At 38.6% G+C, this 27,479-nt stretch overlaps 1 protein-coding gene across 16 annotated transcripts in view; it reads right to left on the bottom strand.

The window, feature by feature from the left end:
• The window catches only part of ERC1 (ELKS/RAB6-interacting/CAST family member 1), a 535,673-nt gene that overhangs the window by 265,179 nt on the left and 243,015 nt on the right, over positions 1–27,479 (bottom strand). For 12 of the 16 annotated variants that reach the window (XM_009217664.4, XM_017945565.3, XM_017945568.3 and 9 more), the window contains one exon: positions 7,992–8,123. The exons of the other annotated variants lie outside the window; for them this stretch is intronic. In XM_009217664.4, the coding sequence (XP_009215928.2) occupies positions 7,992–8,123 (132 nt within the window). The remainder of the gene's footprint in view (positions 1–7,991; positions 8,124–27,479) is intronic. 16 annotated transcript variants of the gene reach the window in all.

Below are 27,479 nucleotides of genomic sequence, written 5' to 3'. Positions count from 1 at the left end.
ACGGCCATCTGTTTTCTCTTCTATCCTTATCCATACATGTACTTCAGACGAAATCCTTTTAGCTCTACTTCCAAGACAGTTTAAATCTACCTATTTCTCTTTATCTCCACTGGCACTGTGGAATCTTTTCAGCTATTGCCTGATCTGCCCAAACTCTTGCATAGACAAAGAGCCTCTCTACATGTTTGTGCTGGTATACCTACTAAAAGAGTTTGTACAACTATGATTTAAAAAATTTCTTTTATATTTCTTTTTTTCTGCTCACAAACGTACTGAGACAGAAAGATTTTAACTTGATAAATTTTTTACATTGAAAGTTTAAAGAGTTGCAAAGATTTAATTTCTTGGGTATTAAAGACTGTTTTTTAAAAAAGCATCACTTTTTTAAAGAAAAGGAAATACCAATAAAATACAAATACCATACTTGATATCCATCATCATCTATTCAAAAACTGTAGGACAAATTATTTACATTTTCCTTTTTCTCTCTGACTCTGTTTCCATTCTACTTCTCCTTAGAATTTTATACTAACGTAATTTACTCTGTGCTAGACTGCGTGCGTGGATCTTTTGTACTTTTCTCAATAAAAATATTTATATAAATTTAAATTTGACATTTTAACATTTTCCTGTGGTCATAACCCTTAAGAATTCTTGTGGACTGAGTTATCATTAGAATCACTAGTTATATAGTATCAATCAATCAAAACCAATATACATATTAAGTATTATGAGAAAATAATTATTAAACATGAAGAATACATTTTAATTAAAATGTATCTTATTAAACATATTTATCTTAACAAGATTAATGGGACTTTAATACTTTTATTAGTTTAGATATCTCTTGTTAATATTACTATTAATAGAAAGATAAAGGTTCAAGCTGGGCGCAGTGGCTCACGCCTGTAATCCCAGCACTTTGGGAGGCAGAGACGGGCAGATCACCTGAGGTCAGGAGTTTGAAACCAGCCTGGACAACATGATGAAACCTCGTTTCTAGTAAAAATGCAAAAAAATTAGCCAGGCGTGGTGGTGGGAGGCTGAGGCATGAGAATCGCTTGGACCTGGGAGGCGAAGGTTGCAGTGAGCCATGATCCTACCACTGCACTCCAGCGTGGGTGAAGGAGTGAGACTCCATCTCAAAAAAAAAAAAAAAAAAAAGGAAGATAGGGGTTCAGCATCAATTCCATTGGTATGTTTCACTGTTATAGATGTAAGCACTAAGAAAGCTTCATCATATAAATGGATAGGAATGGAAGGAGTTTTGCTGTAGCAATATAACTCAACTCTTTGCATTCCTTCAGAATTACATGCCCAAACCCGACAGTAACCTGTCATCGAAAATCATTTATAATAATCGACCAATTGGCACTTAATTAGGTTTTATTTCAATTCTGTGGAAAACAAAGAACTGAAAACAACCTGACAGACTCAGCCATTATCTTAACACCAATTCGCCGAATGGCCCCTTTGTTAACATTCCAGAGTTTTCCACCTCTGAGGAACACAGGATAGTAAGAGTCAGGAGAGTTTTGTCTGTTGTAAAGCGAGGAGTGCAGAACTGTGAAGGGGACAATGACAAAGGAGAATCTGCATACCTTAGGAGCCTTTTGAGCGGATCAGTTTCAGGGACACGTGTGTTCAGAGGCTGAGGGCCCGTGCCCATGTGCCTTTTGAGCAGATCAGTTTCAGGGACACGTGTGTTCAGAGGCTGAGGGCCTGTGTCCATGTGCCTTTTGAGCGGATCAGTTTCAGGGACACGTGTGTTCAGAGGCTGAGGGCCCGTGTCCATGTGCCTTTTGAGCGGATCAGTTTCAGGGACACGCATGTTCAGAGGCTGAGGGCCTGTGCCCATGTGCCTTTTGAGCGGATCAGTTTCAGGGACACGCGTGTTCAGAGGCTGAGGGCCCGTGCCCATGTGCCTTTTGGGGAAGCGTTCATGCACTCTCAGGTGTAGGCACACCTCAGTTAGAAGATCTTCAGCCTGGGCTGCTTTAATCGCCCATCTGATCCTCCCCCTTCCAATCTTACCGCCCCCCAATTCATCCTCCACCCAGTACCCAGAATGATCTTTTAAAAACATAAATCAGATGATGTCATGCCCTCTTTAAAACTCTTCCATCCCTCTTACGAAGCACAACCTTCTGCCATGGCTCATATAAAAGCCCTGCACAGCTTGCACCGTTCCTGCCCGCTGGTCACACTGGTCTTCCTTAGACATGTTCAGCTCTTCTCCACTTATTACCATTAGAACTGCTGCTTCTGTCCCACTGGTCACATGGTGCGCTTCCTCTCAGCCTTCAGGCTCAGGACAAAGCTACTTTCACAGAGGACCCGCTCTCAGCACTTAATCTAAAATAGCTGCCAACCCTCCAACTTTCAAGAAATGATTGTGTATTTCTGAAAACCTGTTCCTTTGTCATAACTAGTAATTAAATGTTAGTGTCTGTGTCCCCATCTGAACCGTAAGGTCTCAGGCAAGAAACTAAAGCTACTTTGTTTATCACTATGTATTATCCAGGACTACCACAGCACCCACTGAGTAAGTAATAAAGATCTGTTGAATGAATGAATGAGCAAGTAAACTAAAAATAAATATTTTTCTTCGCTTCAAAGGTTCTCTACTTCCTTGAACATAAGCTTGAACATGCTTCATTCAGCATGATCTGACTGTGCACACCGAAACAAATGATCTCTCTTAATCTCTCATCTTTTTCTCTTCTTTACATAGTTCTTGCCATTCCTATTTACACTCAACTGTAGCTACTAACCACAACTTGGTTTCCTAGACGCTCCCAGCTTTCACCTCTGTTCCCTCTACATGGAATACATTCAACATCTTTCACTTCTTTGCCTAATTCTTTCTTTTTAAGACTCAATTCACACATAAACACCTCCTCCAGGAAGCCTGTAGACCTCCCAGATTTGGATTTCAGGCTTGCCCCTCTTCCTCTATTCTCAAAGCTTTGTATTCAGACCTCTATCATGGTAGTTATCAAACAGAACCATAATTATAAGTTCATTCTTCAGTCTTTCCAATAAACTATAAGCTTCTTGAAGACAGAGGCTGTATCTATTACCTTTTCATTTTCAGTGCTTAATATGGCATTTGGAAAAGCACACGATATTTTTTAAGTATTAGCAGAAAAAAAAGGCATAAGTGACAGTATAATTTTATTTTCAGAGCATCACTGCCATTTAATAAACAATGAGGGAAATATAACTTAATATTCAGACCAATAAAGAATTATGTTTATAAAAGTAAATAATAAACTGTGCACTCTGGAAATCGCTAAAAGTAAAAAAGGCAATAAGAAAGACTAAGGAAAACAACTATAGTTCTATTAGTGCACATCATCTTCTACAGACATACTCCTCTACCAGTTTTGCTTCTGTAGTGGCAACTGTTCATTCTGAAAATGAACTTGGCTATTCTGGTGATAACTGCTGCATAAATGACAGGGGAGATTTTCAGCCAATGAAGAACTTTATACATTTAAAAAAAACCGTAATCCTTAAAAATGCTCATTAATGTATAATTACTTAGCAAACCACAGATATAATTTATACTTTGTAATCCAAATAATGTCAAAATGGCAATTTGAAAAAATATCACTGTTTATCACTGAGTATCACGGTTAAAAATGGGGCTTTTAAAAGAAAAATCAAATTCATATGTGCAAATATGTCGTTATTATCATTATTTTTAAAGACAGGGCCTCACTCTGTTGCTCAGGCTGGGATGCAGTGGTACAATCATGGTTCACTGTAGCCTCCAACTCCTGGGCTCAGGTGATCCTCTCACCTCAGTCCCTCAAGCAGCTGGGAATATAGGCAAACCCCATCATGTCCGGCTAATTACAATTTTGTTGTTGTTGTTGAGACGAGGCCTTGCATTGTTGTACAGGCTGGTCTCGAACTCTTGGCTTCAAGCAGTGCTCCAACCTCTGCCTCCCAAAGTGCTGGGATCACAGGCATGAGCCACTGCATCCTGGCCCAGTGAAGATATTTAAATCATTCTTTTAAAATGTTAAAAGAAAATTAAAAAATTTAAAGTTCATAACATCATAGCTGAGCTAAGCATACTGCTCTTTAGCCCCTGGCAATTCTGAGACTTGTTTAGGAGACCTTGTTTATGCTCAGTTTAAGAAAATAGACACATTCAATAAAACACAAAACCCACCAAAAGTTAAACAGAGGAAGGTTCCAGAAACAGAATCCCCATGTGGAAAGGGACAGAGCAAAAGTAAAGGAGCTGTGGGGTTCTCCCCTGTGGGGATCATTCACTTCATCTCTCAATTTGCTCACACAGGTGAGGGGGCACCTTCCTTCATGAGGTCATTACACAACTTCTCTAAATTTCTAGCATGGGCTCAGTGTGGCGCAGCATGTATTAGGAACAAATAAACTGTAAGGGGATCCTGTGAGAATAAAGAAAAGGCATTAAGAGATGTTTTCTTATGGGAGTTCTTCCTTGTTCGAACTTTGGAAGGTTCTATATCTTATTTTAATAAAGTTATGGCTCCCATACAATTTTACTTTGCTGTTGGAGGAATTAAGAGATGTAGATACCCTACCTTTATCAGAGAAAGTCATTCTTTCCCAGAAGCTAAACTTAAGTGAGAAACAGGTAACTTTTGAATCTGAGAAAGAAAATAAGAATAATGTTCCTAAACAAAAAAGCCTCATTTAAGGCATTTCAAAAGAACATCTGCAGATTATCTCAGTACATATAATTAACATACATAAGTAAAATTAACAGTGGAGCTAAAAGACAGGAACAGATGGGCTGGGCGCGGTGGCTCATGCCTGTAACCCCAGCACTTTTGGAGGCTGAGGTGGGCGGATCACTTGAGGTCACGAGTTCAAGACCAGCCTGGCCAACATGGTGAAACCCCGTCTCTACTAAAAATACAAAAATTAGCTGGGCATGGTGGCACATGCCTGTAGTCCCAGCTACTTGGGAGGCTGAGGCAGGAGAATGACTTGAACCCAGGAGGCAGAGATTGCAGTGAGCTGAGATCACGCCATTACACTCCAGCCTGGGTGACAGAGCAAGACTCCATCTCAAAAAAAAAAAAAAAAAAAAGACACGAAAAGATAAAAATAATAATAATAAATGGGAGAGGAGAGGACAGTAGATGGTTGTAAGGCTTCAGAAGTGTAAACGTAAAAGCAATTTCTTCATACCTCGAACCACTTAAAGTTCAAATAACTGGTCTCATGCAATATTTCACGCAACAGCTTCAGATAGGCAGTGAGTAGCAGAAAGGCGGAAAACAAGAAAACAGAAAAGGAAAAAAAGCATGCACTTAAAAGCAAAAGATATACAGCCACTTTGGGAGACAGTCTGGCAGCTTTTTCCAAAACTCTTACCATATGATCTTACCACAGAATCTGGCAATCACACTCACAGTTATTTACCCAAATGAGCTGAGAATTTACATCCACACCAAAGTCTGCATGTGAATGTTTACAGCAGCTTTATTCCTAAGTGCCAAAAACTGAATGGCACCAAGATGTCCTTCAGCAGCTGAAGGAATGAGCAAACTGCGGCGCATCCACACAATGGAATACTACTCAGAGATAAAAGAGAAATGAGCTATCGAGCCACAAAAAGAAGAACCTTAAATGCAGATGCTAAGTGAAAGAAGCCAAGCTGAACATGCTACATACTATATGACTCCAACTATCAGTAAAGGAAAAGGCAAAACTACAGAGGCAGTAAAAAGATCAGGGACGGGGGAGATGGGGGAGGAATAAATCGGTGGCGCATGATACTTTCAAGGCAGTGAAATTACTCTGTATAATAGTGTAATGGCAGATACAAGTCACTACACATTTGGCAAAACACATGGGACTGTGTGCCACAAAAAGTGAACCCTAAGCTATGGACCACACAGTTATAATGTATTAAAACTGGTTCATTAATTTTAACAAATACTACACTAATGCCATATGTTAACAATAGGGGAAACTGAGGTAGAGAAAGGAGTAAATGGGAGCTCTTTGTACTTTCTGCTCAATTTTTCTGTAAACCTAAAAACTGCAAAGTCTATTAACCATAAATAAAACATACCCCTAAAGCATAATCAGTTCACACAATAGCCTCAAAAAGGAAAACACGTAACAGAAGTCTATAACCCATAGTGACATGATCTATTATTAATTGCCAAAGTCTCTGCATGATCTCTGATGTTTAATACTTGTCAATAAATAATGAGGCCAAAGCAGAAGAAAAATCTTTATTTGAAAAATAAAGGAGAGAATATAAGAAGGGTAAAATCAAGATTAAAGAAAATTCCTCCCCACCCTTGGGTGACACAATGGCTGTCACCGTCCCTTCTCTGGAGCTCTCCACTACCCAAGCTCCAGGTGACTGTGCATTAGGAACGTATCCGAAGAAAGAGTAGACGAGGTATTCATCTAGGAACAGGGTACTGAAAGGCACTCATTCTGCAAAAGGTTCAGTGGTCTCTCAGCTTTGCTAACGAAGTTGGTCTTTCTACACTTGACACTAAAGAAACCTATCTTTGCATCCCACAGAGCTATGAAGGGGCTCCCTGGGGAACACGCTCTGTCTGCCTTGGAAACGTACCCTTCTTTACTGTACCTACCTTAACTCAAAATAACACCAGTGGTCTGACCAAGGGGTTCCTAGAGAGATTCCTGTCACCCTCTCATTGAGCATTTTTTTCCTCTTTAACATTTATATTTCTCCCACTAAGAAATGGAAAGGAAACAATTACTGCCAAATTAAGTGTTATGAACCTATGTGTCAGATGGATTTGAAATCTTAAATCACATTCTCATAATGGGAGCTGGGATCATAACCTTCACTTGTTAAAACTATTTCTTCCATTCACACTTCCCATCTGTAGTTATTCATGAAAAGTCAATGAAAAGTCAAAAGCAAGAGTACGGAGATCTTAAAAGATGCAGGAAATATGTCAAACGAGCACCACAAACTGCCGAGCAGAACTCTTTGGCAAGCCCCTCCGAGGCTGCGACAGGCTTATCCGGGACTCAAGTGTATGGTTTCTACGTCCTTCACACTCACTATTAACCTCAACTTGTTACAACCTCAACTCTTCTCTTCAGTGAGGCAGGGTATGAAATGAATAAACTATTAGCTATTTGGAATTAACGTTTTTCAGTCAGAAATGTTTGTGTCTTTTTTTTTTTTTTTTTTTTGCCAGGCACGGTAGCTCATGCCTGTAATCCCAGCACTTTGGGAGGCCGGGGCGGGTGGATCACCTGAGGTCAGGAGTTCGAGACCAGCTTGACCAACACAGTGAAACCGCAACTTTACTAAAAACACAAAAGTTAGCCGGGCATGCTGGCAGGTGTCTGTAATCCCAGCTACTTGGGAGGCTGAGGCAGGGGAATCGCTTGAACCCGGGAGGCGGCGGTTGCAGTGAGCTGAGATAGTGCCATCGCACTCTAGCCTGGGGGACAAGAGCAAGACTTCGTCTCAAAAAAAAAAAAAAAGTTCGCGTTTTTCTTTCCATTTAAAAGCCAGGGTTGTGCCCAGTCTTGTAGCAGACAGATAAGCTCCATTTCATCTCATCCAATATATTAGCACATGCTACATAAATATATGGGATCAGACCTAAGTTATTAACGCAGAGACTGCTGTGTTAACATGAGTCAATTCTCATACAACTTTATTTCAATTCTTATTTAAGAAACAGCAGATAAGGCATTTATCTAGGAACAGGGTACTGAAAGGCACTCATTCTACGAAATGTTCAATTCTCTCTCAGCTTTGCTAATAAAGTTGGTCTTTCTTTCTATATTTGACACAAAAGAAACCATATCCTTGTATCTAATACCGCTATGAAGGAACTCCTTGGGACTTACACTCTATGAAGTGCTTTTGAAACCCTATAAACATACAATATGTGTAGTTTACCTAAACTATACTGGTTGTGTTTTACCTTTTGGTTAACCAGCAGCATTGCTTGGAACTGTATGAAATAGCAGACCTGTTTTTCAGCACTGGTCCTGGCTGATTCCTCTTGTGCTAGCACCATTTCCCGCTCTGCAGTTATCTGTACACTTTCTCTTAGTGCTTCTTCCAGCTCTTCAATCCTGTCATCCTTCTTACGGAGACTGTCCTAGAAAATGATGGAAGACTAGGTGAAGTAGATTAATTACTTAACCCTTTAAGGAAGGGCTGTTTACTTATTCAATGTCCTTCCCATCAGAAGCAAATCCAACAAGATATCGTCACAGAGGACACAATAAAGAAAGCAAGGAAAGAAAAGAAGTAAAGGAGGCTGAAGTAGTATATTATTAAGAGCCAAGCGTCAAGTTAGTCAAGCAAGATAAACGTGAGGAATTTGCTCTCTGTAACAGAGAATAAAACTGTGTTAGACAGCAGAGGTGGCAAGGGCTTGATTATTTAAAAGTACAAAGTTGTTTTCGAACTACTCTCTAAGCATGAAGCCAGCTTTGATGAAATGATAATTAGATTGAATATCAAAACATTCTCTTTTCCTGCAGTGAAGCCAAGATGAGAAAAGTGCAGTGAACAGCATGATCTTTCAGATTATATTCTTCAGAGACAATTGCTGGCAAACAATTTCTAAAGAGACATTAAAAAGCAAGTGACGCATCCTCATATTTCAAGAATGTGTGGTTTTCTCATAATCTCATATGAGAAAACCAAAAATGACAACTGGATGTAAGTGACTGGTCTGGCTAAGAATGAGCCAGTTTATTAGCCGACCAAGCAATCCCCACCCCTGATGTTCCACGCAAGCTTAAAACGCAGCTTCTGGAGAGGCGGATGCTGATCTCTCGGAAAGTCAAACAGAATCCTACAGAACGCTGAGTTCACGTAAGACAGGAGAGATGTTAAGAGGAGTTCAAGCAGGATGGAGAACTGAGTCATCAGGTTATTGGAAGCACTTCCTTCTTCAACTTCTTACGAAACTAGAGGATTAAGAATAAAGTGCTTCCTTTTAAAAATATATAAAACGAAAGAACAAGACTTGCTAAACCATTCTCCAATTTTCAGAACACTCATATCAGGAAAAGATATCTAAGAATTTTTTCTTTTATCTGAGAAACTCAATTATACTGCAGTCCACTTTTGTAAGGCCTTTTTGACAACTTTACCTTCAAAAATCTAGAACTTGAAATCCGTCAAAGATAAGTCAGATTTTTCTCCCCATTTTGGAAGAACAGCATCTATTATTTCACATTCTTCTTAATAAACAGTTGATAAATCTTTTGCTCTCTCATTTTTCTAAACTTTAAAAAATGAGATTTAGGAAAAACTTCACATTTTGGTGATGTACGTTATATTCATGTTAAGAGAAAAGTTTTCATTCTTCTCAGAGAACTGTGGTTCTTCACAGTTATAAAATACTGTGATCTATTCCCATAAGTAAGGTTCTGTTTTATGCAGGGCAGTTTAGCTGTATCAAACAAAACAAAACAAAACAAAACAAAAAAAATGCTCTCTGTTGAAATCTTTGTTCCCTCTGTTGACTTGCCATGAACAGCAGAGTCCAGCGGAGGTTTTTAAAGGAATGTCACGCAGAGAGACAAGGGACGATGCCAGTCAAAACAAAGGCCAAGGTGGCTTCTTCAGAGTCAAAGAAAACTAAACATAAAAGGATTATGAAGTAAGAGATGGATGCAATGATTAGTTCAGTCTTCTCAAACCCTCTAATGAATGAGAATGACCATATTTGTAGTAATACGGGATTCTAAAATACAGATTGCTGTAAGTATAAAGAAGCATAAAGAAACATTATTAACACATAAAGTTGAAAATGTTTCTCATTAGCTACTTGTGGAACACTCAGTATTATGTCTTTGTGCAGTCTATCCTATCCCACTCTTAAGCTGTTTCTTGGAAGTCTCCTGAGAGGCTTCTATTATCTGAATTGAGGCTCAAACAGTTAATTCCAAATAACTTCCCAGGAATCTATTTCAAGCAAACAACTTTACTTGTACATCTGCGTGGGGTAAAAATAGCTTTGTGGCTGTATCAATAAAAAACTTTTAGGGAGAAAATGATGAGTAATTTGTCATAATGCAGAGAATCAAGTTTTCATATTTCATTGTGAAACTCATTTCATAACTTTATCGGAAACCAGCAGTGAAACTAGAGTCTGCCACACGAGCTCAGTGTCCACGGCCTTATTTAAAAAAGGATTTCTGGAATTAATCGCAAAGCCTGGTTCAAAATCTTTCTTAATAATAAGGATGAAAAACAAAAGCCAAGTGACACTACAAATAAAAGGAAACGGCTGATAAGTAATATTTAGGTGATATTATAAGTTACATTTCAATGTAAAGCTGAGTATGGAATAATTTGCTTAGTCTAAGGCAACTGGATCAAACTAGGATAGTATAATGCAAGAGAATGAAGACAGCAAATACCTCTCTCACCTTCATTTACAAAGTCCAGAATTACTTAATCTATCGAGTGGGTAAAATCTGGCACCAATTTTAGTTTTGGAATCTTGAGAGATCTGCTAAAATAAACCAAGGAAGTTTCTCTTGTGTTGAACCACAGCTTGAATCTCCTATTTAATTTAATAAAATGTTGAGCCAGTGTAAGAAATAAACAGGAAAGCCTTTGAGTGCTACAAATACCAGGGTAGCAACAGCACTGCTAGGTAACATTTATAATCATTCTTTCTTGCCTCGCTCTTGCGAAAAGACTAAATCCATCACTTGGTGCTTAGATGATAATATGAATACTCTTTTTTTAAAGTTTAGAACACTAGGGGAAAGAAAACATCTTGAAAACTTTTAGAAGACATTGGAGTTTTTAAAGGCAACACAGGAAACTAGAAGACAATTTGAGTAATGCTTTCAAAACTCTAAGGGGGAAAAAAATGATTACCAATCTAGAATTCTGTATCTAAACTAAAAATCAAATATGGGAGTTGAATGCAAAATCCCCCCACAAAAAGGACGTCACTCAGCGACTCTCAGGAAGCTACTAGGGTATACTCTATAAAACGAAGAGGTAAACCTGGAAAGAAGATGTGGGATCCAGAGAACACGAGCTCTATCACAGGTGAATGGTGAAGGGAACCATAAGGATGACACAACCTAGAGACTAAGTACACATTACTTGGCAGAGAAAGGAAATTAATTTTTCCAAGAAAAAAAGCAGCTGTACAGATTATCTGAGGGCAGTTAATAAGGGCTGATGTATTTTACAGTAGTAATGATACTGGGAGGAATTTTACGGGTGTAGAAAGGAATCTGGGAACAGGTACCCAAGACAGGAAAAACAAAAAGGAAAACTAAGGTACACTAGGAAAAACCAAAATGTAAATCATAATATATTATGTGCCTCAGTTTTAATAATGTAGACCTGGAGATAATATGTTGGAAGGATAGAAAGAAGGAAGTGTGTGTTGGTCTGTGTAAAAACACTAATTCCTCATCATCTACGATAAGAAGTCAACAGATGATGCTCAAATAAGAAAAATAATAGAACAATAATATAAAAATGTCATTTGGAAAGATAAAAATAAACGACAGTAGAAACCACCAAAAGAGATGAAAGTGGTCATCTCAGAGGAAGAGGAATCAGAGTTACACAAGGATACCAGAAGTGACTATTATTCTAAGGCATGTAAGTATCATTTGTGTAAATAATATAAAATATATATTGTCCTGATATAAAATCAAAAGCAAACTGAAAAATGTTAAAAGAGCATCTTGCACTGCAAAGAAATCAATAAGGATATAAAGAGACCTTCTGGAAATAGTTATAAGTGTCATTGTTTAGGTAACAGATACTCTCAATATGTAAGTTAACTGTTTACTGTGAAAAGAGAAAAGCAGACCAGGCAAACACATCTTCAGGCAGTGCTCATGATCAAAAGAAAGGTAAAGAGAACAAAACACGTATGGATTATACGTCACTGTGTTCTTCAGCTTTTTATTCAAAAGTCCTATGAATTTCTTCATAGCAATATTTTACAGAAGTGGGTCAGAATTATGAGAAATTCCTTTCAAGTCTTTTGATAACCATGGGATAGTCTAAATAAGAACATTTTTAAAAAGGGACAATATTATCACAATAAGTTCTTCCATAAATTCTGAAGATAAATCTCAAACTTAAAAAGAAAAATCTCTGATCTGTCAATGCCAGACTTTGAGTTGAAGAAGTGACAGTTATCACCAGCTTCCTTGAAACTGAGTGAGACAATAAGATGTCATATTAGACTTGAGAAGGTATGAAATGCAACAGAGTTCACATACTTCTGCTCTCAGGACCACATCTGATTGAAGTAAGGGGATGTGCTAAAACCCCTGGAAAGTGCTTCCTGGTGGCTCAAGTGCAAGAGGGATCATACCACGTGTGGCCCGAGGCTTGGAATATATGCTTTACATGGTAAAGTGTATTTTCTCCTTCAAAAAGTCCACATTCACCAACCTTCATGATAAACTATGAGACAGTAAAAGCCGTTCTGAGTCTGTAATGCTGAAGGAATCTACATATACTATCTACTATCCCTAACTCCTCCTCTCCCTATATTCCTTAGGTTTGAAGGATCTGAAGCATCTGGAAATTAGGAAGTTGACTTACTGGAACTAAATGTAGCTAGAGATTAAGGTATGACATGCCACACTTAATCTGTGAAAATCATACCTGTTGTTTACAGGCATTCTTAATCTGCTGCTAGCTTAGAAGAAAAGGTTCTTCTTTAGTTAATATACTATTTGTACTGTCCAATGCAGGAGCCACTAGCAACAAGTAGCTACTGAGCCATTGAACGTGGCTAGTCCAAATTGAGATGTGCTATAAACACACACTAAATTTCACAAACTTAGTCTTAAACAAAAGAAGGTACAACACTTCTTTAAGAATTTTCATATTGATTATATGCTAAAATAATATTTTGGATATATGTGATTAAAGAAAACATTATTAAATATCATCTGTTTCCTTTTAGTTTTTAAAATGAGACTATTAGAAAATTCAAAATTATACATGTGGCTCACATTATATTTCTACTGGAGAATGTGGCAGTAGTTAGAGCAGTTTTTACATATGAAATAAATCTATAAAAGGCTATATGACACATCATGTTTTACATACATTTTTAACTCTTTTCCCAGCTTACAGGCTATCAGCAGACAAATAGCAGTTATATAGGTGATAAACACCAACAAAAGCTCCAACAGTACCCAACCCTGATAATTACCATGGTGATAATATTAATAAAACAATTTAAAATAGCGTTTACTACTCTAACAGAGAAAACCAAACTGTGGATTTAGGGGAAAAAATCAGACTATGGTAGAGCATCTTAATACTAAAAATATAAAATACTTGTAATCATTGTTTATTGTTGTATTAATGAGTTACTTCAAAACTCAGCAGCATAAGACAATAGTGAATACTCATCATCTCACACAGACTGTGTGGGTCAGGAACTCAAAAGCAGCTTAGCTGAACAGTTCTGGCGCCAGGGTTTCTTATGAGGTTGTAGCCAAGATGTCAACCAGGCTTCAGCCCTTTGCTTCCACTTAGACGGCTGGCAAGGTGGCGCAGCTATTGGCAAGAGGCCTCTGTTCCTCTCCACGGGGCAGCCTGAGTGTCATTACAACACAGAGGCTGGCCTTCACCAGGGCCAGGGATTCAGGAGTGCAAGGCAGTTGCATCAGGGTCTTTCGGATCTAGCTTCAGAAGTTGGCGCCATCACTTCTGCCTTCTTGTACAGTTCATGAGACCAATCCTGACAGGGTGTGGGAGACGACCACACAAGGGCATGAACACCAGGAGGTAAAGGATGACTTGGAGTCAAATGGAAGGAGGGTGTCATACAACCTGAGGATGTAGCTCCAGTATAACAAAACTGGATTACCGATGAAGACCAAATTCCTTCTCAAAGACAAATGCCTGTTAGGCTAACAGGACCTCTACTACAAAAACACAGCTGCCGGTATGAGACTGTATTAAAATGGAACCGAAACATACCTAAAATCTAAAGGCAGATATTAAGGATACTACAGAATTGAGGTATGGCTCAGCATTTCACTGAATGTGAAACCAGCAAAACACGCATTACATCAGGAATTATTCAGAATAAACTCTGCGAATGAACTGAATTCTAATAAGATATTTTCTTGTGACTATGATTACAAATCAGAGTAATTCAACATATTCATAAATAGTTCAACACCAAGATTACTTAGCGATAGGCCAATCACCAAAGTTCAACTGAAAAAAAACTGGGCAAATGTTTTAAGAGATATACAATGAAGGTTTATGAATAAGCTTAGTCATCACATTTGAGTGAATCCTCACATTTGACTGTTGGGAATCAACTTTTTTTTTTTTTTTTAAAGAAATATGAGAATGAAATACTCAGAGTCTGTTGGCCCCCAATGAATAAAGACCCTCCTTCAACTCCTGTTTCCTCATGAATTTTCATTATAACTGATTCTAGTCTTAAAGTAGACACGGGAAAAAGTTTAAAAAAAAAAAAGCCAAAAACGGAGTCTAATTTTAAATTATAACTGTGTATTTCAAAATTGTTTTTGAAGAAGTAGATTTCATCAGAGTGAACAGGCAACCTACAGAATGGGAGAAAATTTTTGCAATCTATCCATCTGACCAAGGGCTAATATCCAGAATCTACAAAGAACTTAAACAAATTTACACGAAAAAAGCAAACCCCATCAAAAAATGGGCAAAGGATATGAACAGGCACTTCTCAAAAGAAGACATTTACGTAGCCAACAGACATATGAAAAAATGCTCATCATCACTGGTCATTAGAGAAATGCAAATCAAAACCACAATGAGATACCATCTCATGCCAGTTAGAATGGTGATCATTAAACTCACACCTGTAATCCCAGCACTTTGGGAGGCTGAGGTGGGTGGATCACGAGGTCAGGAGATTGAGACCATCCTGGCTAACATGGTGAAACCCTGTCTTTACTAAAAAAAAAAATACAAAAAAAATTAGCCGGGCCTGGTGGCGAGCGCCTGTAGTCCCAGCTACTCAGGAGGCTGAGGCGGGAGAATGGCGTGAACCTGGGAGGTGGAGCTTGCAGTGAGCCGAGATTGAGCCACTGCACTCCAGCCTGGGCGACAGAGTGAGACTCCGTCTCAAAAAACAAAACAAAACAAAACAAAACCAAAAAAAAAAAAAAAAACCAAACTCAGGAAACAACAGATGCTGAAGAGGTTGTGGAAAAACAGGAACCCTTTTACACTGTTGGTGGGAGTGTAAATTAGTTCAACCATTGTGGAAGACAGTGTGGTGATTCCTCAAGGATCTAGAACTAGAAACACCATTTGACCTGGCAATCCCATTACTGGGTATATACCCAAAGGATTATAAATCATTCTATGATAAAGACACATGCACACGTATGTTTATTGCGGCACTATTCACAACAGCAAAGACTTGGAACCAACCCAAATGCCCGTCAATGATAGACTGGATTAAGAAAATGTGGCACATATACACCATGGAATACTATGCAGCCATAAAAAAGGATGAGTTCATGTCCTTTGCAGGGACATGGATGAAAACATGTCCTGGAATATAATTCTCAGCAAACTAACACAAGAACGGAAAACCAAACACCGCATGTTCTCACTCATAAGTGGGAGGTGAACAATCAGAACACATGGACACAGGGAGGAGAACATCACACACTGGGGCCGGTTGGTGGGGTGTGGGGCTGGGGGAAGGATAACATTAGGAGAAATACCTCATGTAGGTAATGGGTTGATTGATGCAGCAAATCACCATGGCACGTATATACCTACGTAACAAACCTGCACATTCTGCACACAGAACCCAGAACTTAAAGTATTTAAAAAAAAAAAAGTAGATTTGAGATGTTTTCACCACAAAGAAATGATAAGTATGTGAGACGATGGATATGTTAATTAGCCTGATTTGATCGTTCCACAATGCATATATGTATTCAAACATCACCATACATATGTACAATTATTATTTGTCAATTAAAAATAAAGCCTGTAATCCCATCACTTTGGGAAGCTGAGGTGGGTGGATCACCTGAGGTCAGGAGTTCAAGACCAGTCTGGCCAACATGGTGAAACCCCATCTCTACTAAAAATACAAAAATTATCCAGGGTGGTGGTGCACACCTGTAATCCCAGCCACTCGGGAGGCTGAAGCAGGGAGAACTGCCTGAACTGCGGAGACAGTGGTTGTAGCGAGCCAAGATTATGCCACTGCACTCCAGCCTGGGAGAGGGAATAAGACTCTGGCTCAAAAAAATATATAAACTAAAATAAATATAAAATTTTAAAAATTTCAAAGGGGAATTATTAGGTTGGTGCCAAATCAATTGTGGTTTTTGCCATTAATACATGTACTGTTTGTAGATAAGCCATTTTATAGCACTCATTAATTAGAAAAAAGCATTAAATTGGCAGCCTAGGGGAATAAGACTAAGTAGAGAGAGAGTTTTATTTCATTCACCTACCCTACCTTGGTTATTTCACTCTGCTTAAACAATTCAGGCAACCCAAAATTTAGAAATGTACAGTGTGTCACAGACATCTCACTTAATAGCTATCTAGAGATAGTAAAGGAACAGGCTTTATCATTTTAAATATTTCATATCACCTAAAATGAAAGCAGTATCTTTAGTTTTACTTCAACTGCTATTAATCACATTTGCACTCACCAAAACGAACCCAGACCATTTTTCCCACCACTAGATTATGTAACTGAAGCCTACTTTTGCCAACCTCATATATTTGCTGAAATCAAATAAGAATACTTCCCTCACAGAGTATAGGGTTCATGGCAGGAGGTCTGTGTGACTACTTTGAGGGGTCTGGTAGAGGGAGAAGAAGGAAGACCTTTCAAAGAATTCCTCATCTCCTTAAATAAGAAGACTCCTGTATTCAAAGAGAAGAGGGCAGAAGTTGGGGCAGCCTAACTACAGCTTCACTCAGGCAGATTAACCGGGAGAGGCTGGACTCTACAGCAACTCTCACGATACCACTCCCAATACATCTCTCAGAACTTTACTTCTTGGCGTCAGCTCTGTCAACACCAAACTACACAGCAATGCAGCTGTAAGACTCTAGCCTCCGTTGCCTTTTTAAAAAAATTTTTTTAGATGGAGTTTCGCTCTTGTTGCCCAGGCTGGAGTGCAATGGCTCGATCTCGGCTCACCGCAACCTCCGCCTCCCAGGTTCAAGCAATTCTCCTGCCTCGGCCTCCAGAGTAGCTGGGATTACAGGCAGGCACTGCCACGCCCGGCTAATTTTGTATTTTTCGTAGAGATGGGGTTTCTCCATGTTGGTCAGGCTGGTCTTGAACTCCTGACCTCAGGTGATCTGCCCGCCTCGGCCTCCCAAAGTGCTGGGATTACAGGTGTGAGCCACTGCGCCCGGCTAACTGCCTTTCTTTCCAATCAAACGTTCAATCAGAAAAGCAAAGGCAAAGGAGAAACCACAATTAAAATTTAATTTGTTGTTCCCTCAGAAACTGTTAATAAGGCTGTATAGTAACATAAAAAAGAGCTACTTGATAACGGTAGATGTCACTATGCTTTTGCCTTTTTCTGCAGCAGAAAGGAGGCCAATTCAGATTTCACAGAGATTACCCAAAGCAACTATCTCCCACATTCTCTCCTCCCTCTCCCAACTCTCATTCTGACATGGTAACGGAAGTCATTTATTTGAATTAATAATAAGAGCTGCTGCCTTGGAAGTAAACACCACTTACCAGATAGACTTTAACCTGTTCTGAACGATACTAATGTTAACTGCTATCCATTATCCTTAATGTAAAGAGACAGTAATTCTTTATTACCCTCAACCCCACTGCTTATTCTGCCTCCCTCTTCCCCATCCCCTAAGCATATATACACATCCAGAAGATTTCATTAAAATCATTCAACGTGTCAGAATTCATTTACCAACTTCTCAGATGCTTTGTGGGGAAAAATACTGAAGCCATATGCACTGATGAAGTGAAAGCTAGCAAAACACAGAGACAGAATTTGGTTACATACCAACTACTTTAAGGCAATACTGTGGGTTAAAATTTAAAAATATTCTCTGCCTCCTTCTCTTTAAAACTCCTCAAATATCTCCCCTCAGTTAGAGTGCTGCTCTGTTATAACCTCAATTGTTAAAAACCAAAGTCAAAACAAAAGCAGATGTATTTCATTAAATAAACAGAAAAGTACACATATAAAAATGATGCTTTATATCAATGAATTTTACAGAACATATAGCACAAATATCCCATATAGACTGGGAAGGTTCTCATCTTGAAAATCATGGTAGCTGAGTATGAGAAACCTGGGCAAGGACATGTGGTTTACTTAATCCTAGGACACTATAAATCTTTGATCTGTAATGCTTATAAAAAGAACAAGCATACGTTTTCAAAGTCTTTACCGAAAATTCCCCAAAATAACTTTTCCTTAAAATAACAGACACTGATGTAGTCCGTAAGAGGCTGACTTTTGCCTCTGAGGTCTTAGAAAACGGACTATTTACATACCTGCTTCTGTTCTCTTAAAAAATAAAAGGATTAATATTCAGTGGCATAATAAGGCAACTATAATTAACAACACTTTGTTGTACATGTTAAAATACCAAAAGAACAGAATTATAATGTTCCTAACACAGAGAAATGATAAATGCTTGAGGTGATGAGTGCCCTAATTACCCTGATCTGGTCATTACACATTGCAAGCTTGTATCAAAACATCACGCGTACCTCGCAAATACGTGTAATTACTATGTATCCCTTATAATTAAAAATAAAATTTAAGAGAAAAAGAATCTCACTGGAGACTTTTGCTTCCAAATGCAAACCAAGAAGAGCTCACACAGCACAAAGGAAAGGAGTAAACCATTCATCTCGCTGAGAACGTAGTGTCCGCTTTTTGATAATTTTAGTGCCTAAAGTAATTTTATTCATCATTTTATGGAGAGCACGTTAGTCCTATCAATAAACAGTCTTTCAATAAATTTCACTGCTAGTAAATTGAACTGATATGTGGTCAGAGGGAAAAGTACTATAAAGTCCATTTCAAACACTGCAGAATTTTAAAAAATGTTAACCCGTGATTTTGCTTTTTTTCTAAATGGTAAAAAATGGCCCAGATTGAGATAGGAGTTTTTAAAAGCTGCACACAATTTGTATAGATGCTTCACCTGCAGTAAAAGAGAATTTTCACGCGTAATTTCAGCAACTATCCACAGGGATGTAAAAACAGATGCTGATTTATAGGCAAACTTTTCCATTGTGATCCGTTACTCTAACATTCATTAAGAACACCATAAAAACTCACCTACGACAATATTCTATACAGAAAAAGCCCTGTTTTACTAAGAAAAAATTTTTATTAAAAAGGAAGAGGCCGGGCGCAGTGCCTCAAGCCTGTAATCCCAGCACTTTGGGAGGCCGAGACGGGCGGATCATGAGGTCAGGAGATCAAGACCATCCTGGCTAACACGGTGAAACCCCGTCTCTACTAAAAAATACAAAAAACTAGCTGGGCGAGGTGGCAGGCGCCTGTAGTCCCAGCTACTCGGGAGGCTGAGGCCGGAGAATGGCGGGAACCCGGGAGGCGGAGCTTGCAGTGAGCTGAGATCCCGCCACTGCACTCCAGCCTGGGCGACAGAGTGAGACTCCGTCTCAAAAAAAAAAGGAAGATATGATACAGGGTTAAACATTTAAATAGGTGAAGGAGAAGTTCTAGAAACAGGAAATCAAAATTTATTTTTGCAAAACCAAGAACATTAATAAATTAGATGTACCCAGCATGTGACAAATCACATACTATTTCTAGAAACAGTATTTCTAAAAAGATGTCAGACAATCTTAATTTTTATAAAAGGCTTTCTTAAATAATTATCCTCCTGGCAAATCTAAAATGAAGTATAAGAAGTGTTCATCTCAGAAAGGAAAAAAATCTCTTATCAAAATGAAGAAACTGTTTTTGTGGACAGAGTTAAATCAAATTACAGAGAAAAACACAAATGTTTCGTTGACTATATATCTAAGAAGAGAATATGCTTAAATATATGTAAAGCTGATTTTCCCCGTCTCTATTTCCATTGTTTTCTCTTTCTTTGAACTTTATTCTTAATATTCATTGGTCTTGGGAGAGCTGACTCAGCACCACAGCGTTCTTTCAGCAGTTCCATTAATCTCTCACAACAACCTCTTTCAAGGTTAAATTCAGATACTTATCTTTGTTATAAAGAAAAACAAAGCCCCAAACTACTATTGATAGGAGCCTCCTTTCAGTCCACTCTACTTTGTATTATTAGGATGTGACTAAAACTTACAGCCTTGCCGAAAGGTATATCTGAGTGTTACTGCTCAAAGAATTAATATTCTCAACTAAGGGAAGATGGCATTTCCCGTGTTAAAACATACAAGGCTCTTAAAGGACAGCCTACGGAATTTTAGAGAATATTTATTAGGATGCTGAACTGAATATCATTCCATTTCAAAAAAATTATAACTAAATTAAATTTTATTATTTATAACTCAATAAGTACAGCTATAATTAATGAACCTATGTAAAACAATGTTTAAGAAAAACTAAAAAGAAACTTTAAAGCAATTCTTTACTTAAGGCGGACATAAACTAGTTGAGAAGGGAAAATTAAATTGGTTAAGTCACACAGGCAATTATAAAACAATGTATTGAAAAGTATGTCAACAATAAAGCACGATTAAACATACAGGCTAAGGAACAATGGGTAAGGCAGTAACAAGTCCAGGTACAGTTCATCAACAAAAGTTAATTTTAAGGCAGAATCTTTATGTAGTAAAACTGGAAATCCACAGGAAAAAGATTCTGCGTAAGTAGAAGAGTATACATTAGGAAAACAAAGTGTTATATTCAAAGAACACCAACACTGTCAGCTTGTGTAAAACAGAGAAGCCATGCATCCAACCTAAAGATGAGGTTAAAAACAGAGAGCTTGGTTTCATAGGAGGCTCCAAATGCCAGGTGCAATGATCTGAATCAGATCAGATCAGAATCAGAATCTGAATCTGAATTTTGTGTGCCCCCCAAAAAATTCGTATGTTGAAATCTAATCACCAATGTGATGGTATTAGGAGGTGGAGCTTTTGGGAGGTCATTAGGTCATGAGAGCAGAGCCCTCATGAATGGCATTAATGCCCTTATAAAAGAGACTGCAGAGAACTGCCTTGCCCCTTCCACCATGTGAGGACACAAAAAGAAGGTGCTACCTATGAACCAGAAAGTGCGCCTGTACCAGACACCAGACCTGCTGCTTCCTTGATTTTGGACTTTCCAGGCACAGAACGGTGAGAAATAAATTTCTATTGTTTATAAGCTAGCCAGTTTACGGTATTTTACTATAACAGCCCAAACAGACTAAGAGACCAGGCTAAGATGCATGTGACTGAAAGGTCTTGACATCGATAGATACAATTAAAATCTATAAACATTTATGAAGTACCAACTATATGTAAAATACCAAGACATGATTCCCAAGCTCAATTATGTGGAGGAACCAGCACACAAGTAGTATATAATACAAAGTAATATAAAATAAATCCCAAAATCAATGCAGACACAAACGAATGAAATTACAACGGAAGGTTTGATTAATACCAACTGTGAGGATTTAAGCAGCTTCACAAGAAAAAGCATCTGACCCTTAAAAGATGGGTAGGCTTTCAAGAGAAAGTTTTTTTTAATCCCCAAATCACCAACAGTCAAATCAGCTAAGACTAGGCTTCTATACGTTTTAAAGGTTCTTGCTGTTGCTGGAATTTACCTAATTTCAGTTCTGTGTACAGCAATTACTATAATTAAAATTACTGTACTTGTATTATAACACATCTTTTGACATTCAGCAGAAATAAAAAGTTGTAGTAAGTAATGTAAAGTATAATCCATGCATTTTGGAGGCCAAGGCAGAAGGACTGCTTGAGGCCCGGAGTTCAAGTCCAGCCTGGGCAATATAGCAAGACTCAGTCTCTACTTAAAATAAGAAAAAAAAAAAAAAATTAGCCAGGTGTGGTGGCACACCCCTACAGTCCCAGCTACTCCAGAGGCTGAGGCAGGAGAATTGCTTAAGTCCAGGAGTGTGAGGCTGCAGTGAACTATGATCATGCCACTGCACTCTAGCCTGAGTGACAGAGCGAGACTGTCTCTAAAAAAAATTTTTTTTAATATAAATAAAAACCGCTCTCCTCCACTCTCACAGAGCCTTACCAGAATGTGAGCTTCTTGAGAGTACAAAGCTTGTCTTGTGCAACATTATTTCTAGCACAGAAAACTGCACAGCACAAAAAGGCATGAAATAGTGAACAAACACTTTCTGTATGACTCTTGTCCTACTCCAACCATTCTCCAAATATTGCAAAAAACAGTATCCTGAAAATGCAAATCAGATCCTGTCAACTTTTCGCGTAGAATGTTTCACTGCTTGTAAAATCTAAACAACTTTTTGTGGCCTCTAAGGTCCCTTTTGACCTAATCCTTACCTATTCTCTACTTTGAAAATGCCAAGCTTTTCATTGTCGTATGGATAACCTCAATTTTAAACACTTTCTCCACTTTTCATATGGCTTTTTCAGATCTCAATGTCATATCCTTTGGGAGGACCCCTCTGATGTCACTACCTAAATTTGTTGCCCAAAATATTTCCCTCCCCCATCATCTATCACAGGGTCCTGTTTATTTCTTTGTAGTACTTACCCTGGTTGATATTTACTTATTTGTTTAGTTTTACTGTTTTTCCATGAGACAATGTTCCAGAAGGGCAGAGAACATGTCTTTTCACCACTGTATAACCAAAGATTAGCAACAGTGCTTAGACAGCATTCAATACATTTATATTGAAAAAATGAAAGACATCTCAAGTATGTCTAAAAATGAGTAAAATTAAACCTATACTTGAAGGATACAGACAGGTCAAGGTTCGTCTCTAGGCCTAGGTGTAACTCTACTGATAATAGCCATATTACATCATCATGGCTTGAGGATTTGAGTCAAATCTTTAGAATGATCAACTTGATTAGCTACATCTTTTTTATTTTTCCTTTTTTGAGATGGAGTTTTGCTCTTGTTGCCCAGGCTACAGTGCAGTGGCATGATGTCGGCTCACCGCAACCTCCACCTCCCAGGTTCAAGGAATTCTCCTGCCTCAGCCTCCCGAGTAGCTGGGATTACAGGCATGTGCCACCATGTCCGGCTAATGTTGTATTTTTAGTAGAGACGGGGCTTCCCCATGTTGGTCAGGCTGGTCTTGAATTCCCAACCTCAGGTGATCCACCTGCCTCGGCCTCCCAAAGTGCTGGGATTACAGATATGAGCCACCGTGCCCGGCCTGATCAGCTACATTCTTAATTAAACTATGGGTTTAGGAAGTCAACAATATGAGAACATAATATCTGCATCCCTAAGTTCAGGAAAAATGCCTGAGCTAACTACCCTGTAACGTTAATTTTGGCAGTAAGCCATCTTTAAATTCAAAAGCGTACTTATTTCAAAGGGATGGCAAAGTGAAGTGGGTGATTAAAAGTGCTGAGAAATAGAGTGTCAATACATTTTTTAAATAAAACTTTTATTCTGAACGAATTACAGACATACAGAAAAGCCGCAAAAACAGAACAGTGCCCATCTACTCCTTATTCAGGCTCCTGTAATGTTAACAGCTTACAAAACTATAGTAAAATGATCAAAACTAGGAAATTAACATTGGTTCAATGCTATTTACCAACCTGCGAACCTTACTTTCATTGTTTTTCCACCAATGTACTTTCTTTCTGGATTTTTTTTTTTTTTTCTTAGGGTCTCACTCTGTCCTGTAGGCTGAAGTGCAGTGGTCCAAACAGGGCTCACTGCAACCTCAAACTCCTGGGCTCAAGTGATTCTCCCTCTTCAGCCTCCCAAGTAGCTGGGTCTATAGGTATGCACCACTATACCCAGCCATCCCTCTTCAGCCTCCCAGTAGCTGGGACTACAGGTATGCACCACTATACCCAGCCAATTCTCTGTTCCCTTTCCTGAAATCTGCTTTAGTCCAAGATCCCACAATTCATTTAGCTGACATTTCCCCTCAAATCCATCTGTAACTGCTCAGTCTTTCCTTGTCTTTCATCGTCTTGACATATTTAAAGTGTACGGCTCAGTTATTTTGTAAAATGTCCCAGAATTTGCGTGTGTGTGGCATGTTCTCATTATTGGAATGAGGTTACACATTTTCAGAGAGAATAACACAGAAATGATACTGTGTCCCTCTCAGTGCCTTGTATCAAGGGGTTCGGGAGTTTCATGTCTCTGTATTACTGGTAATGTTAACTCTAAACGCTTTGTTAAGGTGGCCTGGTAGGTTTCTTCACTGAAACGTTACAGTCTTCTGTTAAAATAAACAAACACCTTGGGGAAAACATTTTGAGACTATGAAAGTCATGTTTAACCTCAAACTTTCACACACTAATTTTCACAACCATCAGTTTGTCTCATGGTGATTTTCTTTTGGTTTATTCCCATCTATACTTATTAATTGAAATTCTTCTATGAGAAAGAGCCGTCTGTCCATATGCCATTTATTTATGTATTTGATTACTTGTTTATATCAGCATAAACTCATGGATATATATTTTATTCTACGATTAAAATACTATCGTTTTTTGCTCACACATTTCATTTCTTTTTTAAAACTGCCAGTCTCTTTTGTGTAGATTCACCACAATGAATTTAAGCACTCTCTTACCTATAGGCAATTAGGTTTTCAAAATTTTGCAATTAGGAATAATGTTGTAAGTCACCTTGTACATATGTATTTTTATATTTTTGGACATGTATATGCATATAAATCTAGACATGGGATAGCTGCCTCTAAAGATCTACACATGTATATCACATATAACCCATATAAAAAAATCACTTTGAGGCCTGGTGCAGTGGCTCATGCCTATCATCCCAGCATCCTGGGAGGCAAAGGTGGGAGGATCACTTGAGGCCAGGAGTTCGAGACCAGCCTGGGCAACACAGTAAGATTCAGTCTCTATTTAAAGAAAGAAAAAAAGGCTGGGCGCGGTGGCTCACGCCTGTAATCCCAGCACTTTGGGAGGCCGAGATAGGCGGATCACGAGGTCAGGAGATCGAGACCATCCTGGCTAACACGGTGAAACCCCGTCTCTACTAAAAAATACAAAAAACTAGCCGGGCGAGGTGGTGGGCACCTGTAGTCCCAGCTACTCGGGAGGCTGAGGCAGGAGAATGGCGTAAACCTGGGAGGCAGAGCTTGCTGTGAGCTGAGATCCGGCCACTGCACTCCAGCCTGGGCGACAGACCGAGACTCCATCTCAAAAAAAAAAAAAAAAAGAAAAAAAAATCACTTTGGGAACTTTAATAATATTTAAATATAAAGAGGCTTTTGAGACCAAAAACTGTGAAATAAGTTACTACAATTCACAGTAACTAACTGTCCAAAACACAAAGGTACAAATAGGATACAACTCAGTGGCAATGTGACATCATAAGGAAGAGTATTCCCATCGAAGGCCATGATAAATGACAAAAAGGTGTTTAGAATCTCTGGGATCCTCAGATTCTCTCAATTTTTTAGGTATCATTTTCATTTCACATGTAAGACAGTGTTTAATCTAATCAGAACATGATTAATGTGTTGAACCAAAAACAAACAGCAAAGTAACCACTTACTTCCAAACTCACTTTCTGTCAAAAGGAATTACTCTTGGTACCATCTGAAGTATTCAAAGAATGGAAAATTGAAAAGAAATGAAGTTGTCTTTTCAGAAGACTTTCAATATAAATGTGGAATTCTGAATTAAATAAAAAACACAGTACAAGGACAATAAAGGTGTGGATGATACATATAACTAATACAAATGAATCTCACAAATCATAATCAACAAAGTAAGTGAAAAAGAATAAATATAATTCCATTTATTGAAGTACAAAATATATAAGGCGGGCGGACCACGAGGTCAGGAGATCGAGACCATCCTGGCTAACACGGTGAAACCCCGTCTCTACTAAAAATACAAAAAATTAGCCGGGCGTGGTGGTGGGTGCCTGTAGTCCCAGCTATTCGGGAGGCTGAGGCAGGAGAATGGCGTGAACCCAGAGGCGGAGCTTGCAGTGAGCCAAGATCGCGCCACTGCACCCCAGCCTGGGCGACAGAGGGAGACTCCGTCTCAAAACAAACAAACACATTAAGTACAGGGCCAGGTGTGCTGGCTCATGCCTGTAATCCCAGCACTTCTGGTGGCAGAGGCAGGCAGATCATATGATGCCAGGACCAGCCTGGTCAGCATGGTGAAACCCCATCTCTAATAAAAACACACAAAATTAGCCAGGCATAGTGGCACATGCCTGGAATCCCAGCTACTCGGGTGGCTGAGGCATGAGAATCACTTGAACCTGGTAGAAAGAGGCTGCAGTGAGCTGAGATCACACCACTGCATTCCTTCCTGGGTGACAGAGCAAGACCTCTCTAAAAAGAAAAATAAAATAAAATAAACCAACAACCATTAAGCATAAAACACTTAATAAATATTTTAATCCCAGAATTATTATACTTCAGAAATACTAAAATAATTCCTTGAAAAAACAGAAATAAGGTAGTAATGTTTCCCTTTACTTCTCCTATTTCATGAAAACATCAACAGATCACCTAAATAGCCAGAAATTTAAAACACAAGACACTGTGATAAAAATGTTTAAAAGAAGAAGACAGAATTAACTGCTATTCTACTTTACAACTTTGGTGTGACAAATATTAAATAGTTCTAGAGCACCAAGTCTTCTTTCACAGTAACACAGAATACTTGAATCACATGGTATGCTAACTTCAATCTGGAATTATATGCCTGAGAATGATGTTAATGTGTATGTTATGTAAATTACTCACTCACCACAACGCTCCTAGCGTTATTTCACATCACATTAGCGTACGGTACCAGAAAACTATGTACGGGGGCAATATTATTTGGTACTGTGGCACTGCCACTACAGAGTTTTAACTTAATAGCACTGGTCTTAGCTCTACATAGAAAAAAATATAAATATGGCCATATGTATTAGGTTTCCAAAGCTAATCATGAAAACTTCATCCACAGTAACACTCTGGATAAAGAACTGGTGTTCAAAGTGTTTCTAAATGTGGTTTCAAACTCAGCACTATTTGCAGTGTGGGCCGAATAACTCTTTGCTGTGGGGGCTATCCAGCGAACTACCGGATATTTAGCAGCATCCCAGCACGCTGCTCACTAGGTGACAGCAGCACCTCTCAAGTTGCAAACGTCCCCAGACAGTGCCAAATACTCCTTAGGGCCAAAATTGAGCCTTGAGAACCACTGCTCGAAAATGAAGTAACATGAGGCAAATTTCTCACAAAATTCTACTGGAAAAATTAAAAGTTCCCTCCTAATGAAGTGAATGCCTCCTTTTATAGGAAAATTCTAGAATCTCTCACGTTTCATTACATCCCTACA

This window comes from Papio anubis, chromosome 9 (genome assembly GCF_008728515.1).
Source record: "Papio anubis isolate 15944 chromosome 9, Panubis1.0, whole genome shotgun sequence".
Classification (NCBI taxonomy): Eukaryota; Metazoa; Chordata; class Mammalia; order Primates; family Cercopithecidae; genus Papio; species Papio anubis.
The sequence above is the reverse complement of the archived record's forward strand: the minus strand, read 5'-3'. Positions and strand labels throughout refer to the sequence as shown.